Source organism: Typopeltis vanoorti, chromosome 11 (genome assembly GCF_054136105.1).
Source record: "Typopeltis vanoorti isolate ZY-2024b chromosome 11, IOZ_Tvanoo_1.0, whole genome shotgun sequence".
Taxonomy (NCBI): domain Eukaryota; kingdom Metazoa; phylum Arthropoda; class Arachnida; order Uropygi; family Thelyphonidae; genus Typopeltis; species Typopeltis vanoorti.
In genome coordinates, this window is record NC_143559.1 from 67,896,313 (window position 1) to 67,908,439 (window position 12,127).

The following is a 12,127-nucleotide window of genomic DNA, read 5'->3' on the forward strand; positions in this document are numbered from 1 at the left end:
TTAAGTTCAGTTCGTTTCATAATTACTTCATTATTTTGCCTCCAAATAAATCGAATAAATTGGTTAAAAACGCAATTCTATAACTGTAATAATTATGATTTTATTATGATATCCTAACATATGCTCCCAATAAGATACATTATTTTAAACATCTATTTATTCTTTTTAATATCATCATCAGGATTTCCAACATCAGAATTATTTACTACATAATTACTACTGTTATTTGTTTTTATTCGTATTCTGGTCTCGCGGGACAGACAAAATATACCAATGGTAGAAAAACTTCAAAGGTCAAATGGAGACCGCCAATCGGTAGATACCGGTTGTCATGGAAACGAACTCCAAGAAATGTCTATTACAAGGAGAAAAATCTTCGCTCCGTCACATCCAGAAAAACCTAATAAAAAAATCCAAAAAAAAAAATCGTCGAATTCGTCCTTAAGGAGTTGCACTTGGTAACAATCTGAAACGAGAGAGAACATGCGAAACTTGATACAAATAATAACACAGTCGCCACCGTTCTTCGTTAGGTGTCGTGTAATTTTAGAGAATGCCAGTCGCTCAGCACAGAGGTGTTAGATTTATGGCAGAGGGGGGGGGGGGGGGGAAGGTGACAACCAGATGTTGGGCAACAACAAAGAAATAATGAGTGCTAGAAACGGATATTAAATGCTACCGGAAACTGGTAGTAATAGGAAGACGGTACTTTTGTGACATCATAATAAAGTAGCTTAATTGTATACCGATGTACATTTTATGCATTCCGGAACTTTTAATTCTTTATAGCCAGGGTATTCTTAGACGCAATTTAAAACTCTACTGCGAGTCTAAACTTGTTTTTAAAAGATAGCAGATTGCCGTGTTTTCCAACAGCTTATTACAAGCGCAGTTGCCTAATTCCTAGGAATGCTGTCTTTAATTAATAAGTGTGGACTGTTCTTTGTCCTCTTACCATCACTTTAAGTGTACAAAATTGGTTTCATTATTACTTATAATACGTCTTCGTTCTTGGACTGTCCTTTGGTGTAATTATCTGGCTAGCGGATGAACCAACTATAAACATTCGCATGACAATGAAATAAAACCATGGAAACAACACATCTTGTTATGAATTGTAATTATCGTCCACCTACGCACAGCACAAGACCGACTATTCATACGATAAACGCTGTGAGGAAGCCACCATTGTTTCGATGGCTTTCAAACCTGTCATCAGAGCAACGTAATCACTGCAACAGATTCATCCTTGGAAACGGGAAATTTTGAATAGGGATTTCTCTGTTTCGGAATTATTAAAGTGAAATCAAGATAGGGACTTAGAATGCAACAGCAATATTGTGATAAATTGTAATCCAGGAGTAATTATGTAGAGAAAAAAGCTACTTTTTGGAGTACTGAGGATCCTGCTAGATGTTTTCGCAGAAGAATATTATAACATAATATTATTAATATTGTAACGTGGTCACATGACACTTTAAAATAATAATTATATTATAAATATTTACCTGTTAAAGGGAGCCATTTTGTTTCATTCTCTGGAACACCTAAATAAAAATAAAACTATACTCTGACACCATTTCTTTTTCGGGATTGTTTTCTTTGATAATGTGGCATTCATTATTATTATTCACAATTAAAGTTCTGTAATAAACACTTACCGATTCCAAAACATTCTGGACTCAGTGTTACATCGTCGATGGCAATATCCGTGTGTCTTAACCCTCTGATGGCACTGAACGAAAGATAAAACCTACAAAAAGAAAATAAAACTCTTTCATTTCCTTCTATACGAAATAATTGCAACATTAAGATCATAGAAAAGGATTACTGTACGGCAATCCTCTTCTGAAGACCAACTCTTACGTAAAGGTAACTTGATAACTTCACATTTTGGCCGTTTAAGAAACTGCTAAAACATTTTTAACTCACTTGTGTTTGATATCAGGAAGTGCAGCTACTCTCTTTTTCCATTGATCGCCTTGATTTCCATAGCTTCGCCATAGCTCGACAGTTCTTCCATTAGGATAATCAGGGTCTAATTCTACGGCGTCCAGTTGCAAGTCGCCAACACCGTTGCCATATTTGTGAAAATAGAAACGAACCTGTAAAAAATAACGGTATTTCTTATAATTCTAATTTTTTTTGTTCTATGAAAGAATAGTAATAGACGTATCAGCTAACTAAATATTCATTACAGGCATTTCTTTTGCTTTTCAACTGGGTTTCTTAAAACTAGACTGGGTAAAGAAACTTCATTGGGAAGTTTCCAATTCCTAATCGACTAAAATATATTGTCTTCAATTTAAAAAAAAAAAAATCTGGTAATTTTTGTTGTCAGTTTGTATCCGATGCGAATGAGGAACAGTTTAAACACTCTAATATAAAAGCTGAAATCGACAATAACCAAAATTTGACAGCGGAAGTTGCTGTTGAGTTTCACAATACCCGAACAGAGTTTATGCAAGTTTGAGGGCGTCTGAATACTCACTGGCGTCGGATGACTACATTTAATGGCTTATAAGTAAATGAAGTTGTCTTAGGTAAATTAATGTTCCGTCTCATCTTTCTTTAACGTCTCGATGGCCTTTTAAGGCCTAATCACTTGATTTTCTATTAATTCCAGTTGTGCTGTGATTGCAAAGGTTAATCCTATCGCGATATTCCACTGTGTGTCTTTAGGTGTGTTCTATGGTTGGTCTGTTTTTTATTTTGCAGAAGAAATATAAAGATTATGAAGGAGAAAACTTCTTTGCCCTGTGGATGAGACCCGCTGACTTACCTTCAATAAAAAATCGTATAAAGATTACTGGAGTCTTACACGGGATTCGAAGATCTTTCCATCGGAAAAGCCTCCGTTCTTTTTCTAACAACGCTACAGAAGAGCCCATTTATTAAACTCCAACTGGATTTAATATTATAAATTATATGCATTTATATTTAAAAAGAAGTTGATGTTTTAATTGTTAACCGCGTTGTCGTATTATTTAATTTGCATTTTGCATTGTAAATGCTTCAAATATTTTTTTTAACAATTGAAACCAACCTACCTGACAACTATTGAAGTATTGGGAGTTGAAATTACTGTGATAGAGTGGGGGTGGGTTAAACGTTTCACTATTCAGAATTGCTTGATGTCCGAGCTTACCGAAACTGAGAGGAAAATGGGCTAACATGTACATACCTAAAAATAAGAAAACAAGTTACTAGTTAATGAAGAAAGACAAAACGTATGCGTTCATTAAAAAAAAAAAAAAAGAATAAGGTTAATACAATATTTTTGTAAATGAACTTAAATTTTTGATATAGCAGTGTATGTGTCTAGTTAATCGCTCTTCGACATTCCCTTACGTTGCGAGATGACTTAGATCTATGTAGTAATATCAACTCGTATTGGATGTCGTTAAACTTCTTCTCTCTTTCTTTCTCTCTCCCTCTCTGTGAAGTGAGCTAAACGCTTTAGCACTAATAACCACCAGCTCGTGCCGGCGACGATTTATTACATGTTCTGTATCAGCACGCGCTGGACAGCGCTCCCTTACATGTCACGAGTGAGCGAGCGGCGAAAGGTGGGAAACTGATGGGTGGAGGGAAAGAGGGAGGGGGGATGGAGTGCTGTGCAAAAGCCATAGCGATGATAGTACTTTTGTTACCGTAGCCGCGAAAGCAATCACCTTTAGAGATACGAAGACAAACGTACCGTTGCTAGGTAACGTACTTGAGGAAATGCTATCATCACTCTGAGATGCTGGCATTAGTGAAAAAGTGAGACTTTGTTAACTCACTCACTAAACATCGCAGAAACACGCATAAAAGGACATACAAATGTTTGTAATGTTGTGAAGCTACCGATTAAGCAAAAAAAAAAAAAAGAGAGAGCAAAGATTCATGGGAAATTATATTCAAATCCTCATTAATACCTTTCCCATGTTATACATCTGTTATTCTGAAGATATTTAAGTTCTGATGCTTTCTGATTGGATAAAATCAATCAGCTGAATAATTTTTAGCCAATCAGATGACTGATTTCGTCACAATAGAATTAATAATGGAGAGTATTTGACATTCTTCAACACAAAGCTTCATAAATATTCAGAATCTGCCGGAAATAACTGATCTGTAGAAGTAAATTTTTTTTGCTATGTTTAATGCCTTGAAGTTTCTAGAAGATTAGGGATGGACTACGAAATACCATTGCACTTGTCACCTTCCTACATTCCCCGTGAGTAATGATGCTAACTTTCTGTTCCATTAGAAATAAAAAACAAAACGAGAGAGAGAGAAAGGTTCACAGCGCCACCAATCACGACAACAAGAATCATAAATCAAATGACATTCTTTAAAGAATTCTCTTATGTTGTTTCTTTAGAAATATATTCAAATATTCTGCACAATACACCCCATTGTATCTTGACGTAAAAACACTTTTATCTCTTTTTAGAATATTAATCACCTATTTTTATAGTTATTTAAAATCAGCCCAAGAGATAACTTCCTGGTTTCTACATCGATGCATTGAAAATTGAATTCATTGGTATTCTGTAGTTCTTCGGGCTTCTCGGATAATTTCGGTTTATCGGTGATTTAAGAGAACGCATTCGCAGCCTTAAATACCTTCCGAATCCATTACTCTTTCAGTTTTATAAATTTCCTGTAAGAGAAACCACAAAAGCTCATTCTTGTTTTGAGTTTTTCTTTATTTTTAAATGAATCCCAACCGCAAAAATTTAAAAACTCAACATACAGTTCAGCATCATAAAAGGCTACGATTAGTTAATCTGGCAAAAGCACAGCTGAGGATTAACTGATGTAGCATAAACAGGATAAGCATCAGTTAGATCTAGCGTAACGAACATAAGTCAATGTAGTATAAACAGGATAAGAATTAATAAGAATTACATAAAATCGATAATTCCAACTCTATAAGGATTGGTTAATATGATATAAACAATATAATGATTAGTTAGATCTAACGTAAATATCTAAGATATATCAAGATATATCTACGAAGTAGTAAATGTTGCATAAACATAATAAAAATTAGACAATTCGAGCATAAACAGGATAAGGATCAGTTAATATTGTTAGATAAGGATTAAATAGTTATAGCATAAGCAGGTTAAAACAGAGTTAATATGACATAAACAAGATTAGGATTAGATACATCTAGCCTAAAGAGGATAAGGTTAGTTAATATATATACATAAACTGGATAAGTATTCGATAATTCCAACCTAAACTGGATAAGATGGTTAATATAATAAAAGCAGGTTAATAATTAGTTAATATAGCATATACAGGATAAGGATTAGGTAATCGATTATACATTGTAACTCCTAAACAACGCAAGAAAAGATTATGCGGAGTTTTTCAAAGTTCAGGATGATCCTGGAGAGTTCCTGAATTTTTTATTTTTTTTTTAAACTTTAATATCGATTAAATTCAGACCGATTCTTTCTTTAACGGCTTCTGTGAAAAATCCTGGATTCGTGCGTTAAGTGACTCCTGACTCCTGTTAATCCTAACTTGACAATAACAATGACGGGTGGTTGCTATTGTTATTTGGGGAAAAAGAACAATTTCGTAAAGAAAGAATTGCGAAACAGGCTAACTTACCTTCATTTGAAAAACGTTCTTATATTAAAAATATTCCCAATGTCTTGAAGAAATTGAAACCCTTTTTTTAATGGCGAGACATATTTATCATCAGTTTACGCTTGGCAGTAATCTTGTTCATAATAATTTGGAGATACCGGGAAAAAAAGGAAATGTATTCATAGGATAAAACTCCCAAACGATAAATCCCTTTTATCCATACTTCATCACGGATAAATCTACGGATATTATTGCTAGCCAATAATAAATCGAATTGTAATAATCAGTGCTAGTTCTGATTCCATTCGAGTTAATAACAATAATTATTGACTTTAGCTTTGTATTAATTCTACACCAACGCCTGACACTCACCCGTTGAATTCTGGTACGTGTGGTCGTACATGGGTCCCGTTTTCTGTAAAGGAGTCGACCCGTTGTGTCGAATCCACTTATTTCTTGCAGTTGCTAACGTTGTCCATCCGCATGTTCCGTTTTCAAAGGAACACCTCGCGTAATCCGGCACTTGATCTAAAAAAAGACAAAAAATGGGAAAGATATTAATTTCCATGAATGTTTCCATTAATTACTTTAATTGATGGAAAAATTTTAATTAAATCTTAATTAAATCTCAACAGAACAATGTTGTAAACTATTTTTTTTTCTTTTTCGGTTCAGAAAGTATCGCCTTCTCTAGTGAACTATCCAATTGTTTCATATTCTGTCGAATGGTCAACTTCTATCATCTAAACACTTCACTGATCATTGACCTAAATGTTCAGGAACAATGATTCCTGTAATCTATCACTGCTGCCACCTACAAGCCACCCATACAGTTTCAGATTGTCAGAATTAATGAACTCTGCGCCATCTGTCTTTTGCACTACAAGCTCAACAGAACAATGTTGTAAACGCAACACCTCGTTCTTCACACCTGAATAGGATTTCCTACTTCTCCATTATTAATTACTCTCATCTAATCTAACGAAGTGGCGAACTCATACACGCGCATAAACTCGATAACGGACCAGTTTGTCCTTATCAATGTTTTGAGTAATGGCTGTAATGTAAAGAGATATTTGATACGAGTTAAATTCCGTCTGTATTCAGAACGCTCGTTGCCTGCTAACCATCTCACGGTTTCCTAATATACAGGACACCCGCATGCACGATGCCTTTTAGGAAAAGGTTAATGGACGAAGCGTACACTGTCAGGACTGGTTGAGTAATCAAGATTAATTCCCCGAATAAGAGTTTACACATTAACAAGCAAACCGTTACTTAAGCAAATATCTCAGTGCATCAAAGTGAGTTCAGAAATCTTTGATTTGGCAAATATTCTTGCAAACGGCCTCACTGCAATCACCAAAAGATTTTTCTTATTAGATTCTTAGTTCTAAGTCTATCTCAGTGTCTTTCACAGCAACTTAGAAAGGAGACAATAGATGCATCGTTATTGTCTTGGAGATTCGATTTCTTAGTCTTCAGTAGCTGTATCATCACGTCTTTATTTTTTTCCCTAAGACAAGCCTTTCGAAGGAATGTCATTTTATCTTGCCTTGTAATCTTTGCGGAGTATTGTTTCTTATGTGAAAAATCTTAGTCAAACAACCTACCCCCACCATTTCATAGCAACCTAGCTGCTTTTCTTCTTTCTTTCTTTTCATTCTTTGCTCTTCTAACTAGCGGTATTAAATGTTATCCCATATTCTTTATCTAGATGCAACCGTTTGCTCTGAAACGGTTGTCTTGGCAACGGACTTCTAAAGAGACTCGTGCAAGAGCGTGATTGATGCACGCATAAAAAGGAGGCTGTTAGTCTGGGATTGGTTTTGTTACCTGGATGATGTAGCGAGCTTATCTGAAACGTTTAACCTCTAGCCCTAAGAGGATGTCTGGGTACGGGTATTGGATGATCTTTTGAGCCATAATGACAACTCCAACACGAATTCTTGTAATTAAGAAACTAAAGGTCTTAACCATTAACATATGTAAAGAAAATGAGAGACCCAATGATGATAATCGATAATTTTACCTCTTTGAAAAAGACTCTCTTTCATTAGCTGACAATGCTTAAAGTGGTCGGTGTTGTGCGGTGAAGCACCCTTTACAGGAAAATCACAATTTCATCAGGTTATCTAAATTATAAATTTTCTAGTTTCAAGCTTAATTTCAAATTTGAAAATTATAAATTTTCTAACTAAAAATATTAGTTTAGCAAAAATAAATTATTATTAAGCATTAACAAACATGTTAATGAGAAAATAAGACAAAGAAATATCATTCCCAATAATAATATTTAAATTGCGATTATAAATATAATTTTTTGTTCATTTGCTACTTACCACAGTCTAAATCTTCATCTTCATTATCTACGCAGTCTTTGGTGATGTCACAAATTTGATGCCTTTCTATACACATATTGTTTGAACATTGGAACTGCTTCTTTTCACACACGTTGTCCCATGGCTGTCCTGAGGAAGGAAAAATCAAGAATTGCAAATGCGCTACGAAAAAGTATATTTAGGCTGAATGATACAATAACAGTCGTTCAAAGAAAAATAATAAATTCAAGACATGATTTCAAAACACACTTATTGAGAAATAATGTTGTTGGCATTATCAATACGTAAGAAGAACTTATGAATGCCTAACACTAGCGAAACCATTCGGCTATCATTCGCATTTCTGCAATGAAGAGATTTGCAAGATAGTATAACCAATGAAGACGAGATAGTTTTGGATCGTTTGATGTTGTAAAGTTTAATCGGAGGACCCTACCCATCCTGGGAAAGGCCTGCATTATCTTGAGTCATCTCCTCAATTGAGATGCAGAAGAGATACCAAACTTAGCGTCATTCCTTTGGGGACATCTTCAAACGATGTGACCACAGTGAAGATGTCGCATTGAAGTCATTTCCCCAATGCAGATGTCACACTGGGGGATATTTTTGGATCCTGTTACTCCATTGTGGGCATCTCCTTAATGTCGATGCAAAGGATGTCCACAAGGACAGAATTATCCTTCTGCAGTGTTCCATAGTGTTATAAAGCTTAACTGAAAGACATTCAGTTTGCTCACCATATACTATTTTTAGTTCTTTGTTACATTCTTTAGCGCGAAGTCTGTCTTCATACTTTGTGAGTTTTAGTGAGTTTTTAACTCACTAAAAGGACTTTAAACGCACATATATTTCTAGTTTACTCCGTAAACTACTGAGACTATATTTCTTAAAACCATTACGAGAAAAAAAAAACGGACTGTTCAAATATTTGAAATAATCTTTATTTATTCCGCATATAAGCGATGAGCATCCTAAGTGTTTAGATCTAGTTAAAAGCAGAAGGACAGAAATGCAAAATCCATGTTATTTGAAATGATTAAGTACCATCCAAAAAACAAGGTAGACGTCCTATCTCTTTAAAAGTCTTTAAAAGCATAAGACTTAATCGCGTCTGTATTCGCGAAAAAATGCCAAAACCTCCTCCATGCTTCCAAAACGCAAAGAGAAAGAAAACAAAATGTATTGAGTTTTGAATTAAGGGTTTCGAAAACACTTTCCCTTGAATTAATGTCTGTTTATTGTTGGACGGGATGGCTCTAGGAACTCCGAAGCAGGCGACGCGGTAGTTGATTTCGGTACATTAATATTCATTCAGTGTTGTATGTGAGATGAGATACATTCGTTTATGCAAAGGATCCGGGCAAGTAAAAAAAAAAACAAGGTGTGTGTGTGTGTGTGTGTGTGTGTGTGTGTGTGTGTGTGTGTGTGTGTGTGTGTGTGTGTGTGTGTGTGTGTGTGTGTGTGTGTGTGTGTGTGTGTGTGTGTGTGTGTGTGTGTGTGTGTGTGTGTGTGTGTGTGTGTGTGTGTGTGTGTGTGTGTGTGTGTGGCTTCGTAAATGACTATCGCAATCGAATTCTTAATATTTGAACGCAAATGCTCATTGCGTTGGGTAAGAATGGTTTGTGGTGTTAAGTGCTTGGTGGTGTTAACTGTCAAAAAAATAAACTTGATTCTTGAAGTTGACTATGCTAGAGAAATATACAAAAAAGGTAACTTTTGACATTAGTTATTTTGAGTTATAAATTCCAAGAGATTTTTTGTTGGAACAAAGCTGGAAACACGCCACAACTCAACATCACTAGAGTTAAAGATAGGTACTATCAAAATAAGAAGCCTGAATGGCAAAGCAATGGAGCTAGCTGAAAAATTAGATAAGTACCAGATCGACATAATAGGGATGACTGAAACAAAAAAGACAAAAAAATTGGTGATCTCTTTTTGAGCAATAAATACAAAATGTTATATTCGGGCAATGACAATCAAGGAAAAGGAGTAGCATTCCATTCAACAATAAATACGAGGCTATTCTTCCTGAATGTCAGGCAATTTCAAGTAGAGTGATGTGGGCAAATACGAGAATGGGGGAACTGGACAATGATAGTTATTTGTGCCATTGGTCCCACAGAAGGTTCTACTAAGGTAGAAGTGGAGCAAGAGTTTTGAGGCTTTAGAGGAAGCAACTGACACAATGAAAAAGGAAAAGTTGGTCCTTGTTGGGGATCTAAATAGCAGAGTAGGAAATTATTGTAAGACATACAAAAATATTTTGGGAAAATTTGTAGAAAAGAGCAAAGCCAATAATAATGGCAAATATCTGTTCGATTTCTGCTCAGGACATGGACTGGTTATTACTAACACCATGTTCCAACATAAAATGCACAAATTCACATGGAGAGAAGAGGCTAGGAATACGAAAAGTCTCATTGACTATGTTATTGTTGATAGTGATGTTTTCTCCCTGGTGCAGGACACCAGAGTGTACAGAGGATTTGAAATTGAAAGTGATCACTATTTAGTCTTGAGCAGGATAAAATTGAATTTCATATTGAAAAGCATATCATGTAAGAAAGTTTTAAAGCGAATAAAAGTTGAGAAGCTCTCAGATGTGAACTGTAGACTAAGACACACAAAGATTATTGAAGAAAAAATGAAAGAGTTTGAGAACAGGAACCAAACCTTGGAGATTCAGTGGCAAGCCTTGAAGAAAACCCTGATTGATTCGGCCAGAGAGGCATGTCGTGAGGTTGTCTGCAAAGATAGAAAAATCAGAACTCCATGATGGACACAGGAAGTTAAAGAGGTAGTGAAGGAAAAGAAGAAAGCATATCAAAAGTTCCTGGCAAATAAATCATCTTGTGCTCTTAGAGAATACAGAGACAAATGTAAGAAAGCTAAACACTGTGTAAAACTAGCTAAGCAAAAGTCATGGGAGGACTTTGGCAAGAACAGAAAATAAATATCAAGAAGATGGTAAGATATTCTGGAGGTTGTTGAAGAAGCTTAGAAATAGAGGAAAGAGTGCTGTAAAAGGAGTTAGAGATGATAAACGTGACATGAAAACGTGAGAAAAAGATATCCTTGAAGTATGGAGTAATTACTTTGAAAAATTGCTAAATGAAACAACCAGTGAGAGCACAGTGGTAAAAAACACTGACCAGGCATTCAGTCAGGAATACTTATCCATACTTGAAGTAGAAAAAGCCATCAAAGGCTTGAAATGTGGAAAGGCAGCAGGAGTAGATGATATTCGACCAGAAATGCCGAAGTAAGAGTCTTACATTGGCTGCACTGCATAGTTAAGAAGGCATGGACAGAGGTGCAAATTCCTGATGATTGGAGTAGAGCTCTCATAGTACCCATATATAAAAAGGGAAATAAAACTGAATGTGAGAATTACAGAGATGTTTCCCTACTGAGTGTTCCTGGTAAGATTTATGCAGGTATACTTGAGAAACGGTTAAGAAGGATTGTGGAAGAAACGTTTGGTGAAGAACAAGCTGGATTCAGGCCAAATATCAGGATCAGATCTTCACTTTACGACAAATAGTCGAGAAAGCATGGGAATATAACAAAGATCTGCATTTAAGTTTTGTCGATCTGGAAAAGGCATATGACAAAGTGCCAAGAGAGAAGCTATTCAATACGCTGCAGTTATATGGTGTCAATGGGGCATTATATCAAGCAATACTTAGTCTTTATTTGAGTTGTAAGTCAGCAGTTAGAATTGAAGGAAGTACAGGAAGATGGTTTAATGTTAAATGTGGTGTTAGACAAGGATGTGCATTATCCCCTCTGTCATTCATTATCTATATGGATCACATTATGAAGGGAAGTGGTATTAAACATGATATCAAAATTGGAGGTGTTAATGTCAACTCTGTGCTTTATGCGGTCGATGTTATACTTCTAAATAAATCCGCTACAAGTCTGCAAGATTCCCTGACTAAACTGAATAACTGTTGTAATAGATATGGTATGAAGGTCAGCAATAAACCGACAAAGACAATGAAAATAGGTAGAAGCGTTGAAAGTGTCAACTGCGTTGTGAACGGAGAACCCGTGGAACAAGTAAAACATTTCAGATACTTAGGCACGATATTTAGTAAAGATGGTAACTTAAATATGGAAATAGACAACAGAATCAACAAAGCTGGTTTGGTAGAAAGTTCATTTGAAAAAATCGATATGGA

General features: G+C 35.4%; 1 protein-coding gene across 1 annotated transcript in view; it reads right to left on the bottom strand.

Moving 5' to 3' along the window:
* Nucleotides 1-12,127, bottom strand: part of LOC150101692 (leukocyte tyrosine kinase receptor-like) — a 95,828-nt gene that overhangs the window by 47,412 nt on the left and 36,289 nt on the right. The window contains exons 4-9 of the mRNA XM_090399891.1: nucleotides 7,938-8,066; nucleotides 5,968-6,123; nucleotides 3,051-3,184; nucleotides 1,933-2,105; nucleotides 1,662-1,753; nucleotides 1,509-1,547 (exon numbers count right to left, since the gene is read on the bottom strand). Of these exons, the coding sequence (XP_090256017.1) occupies nucleotides 1,509-1,547; nucleotides 1,662-1,753; nucleotides 1,933-2,105; nucleotides 3,051-3,184; nucleotides 5,968-6,123; nucleotides 7,938-8,066 (723 nt within the window). The remainder of the gene's footprint in view (nucleotides 1-1,508; nucleotides 1,548-1,661; nucleotides 1,754-1,932; nucleotides 2,106-3,050; nucleotides 3,185-5,967; nucleotides 6,124-7,937; nucleotides 8,067-12,127) is intronic.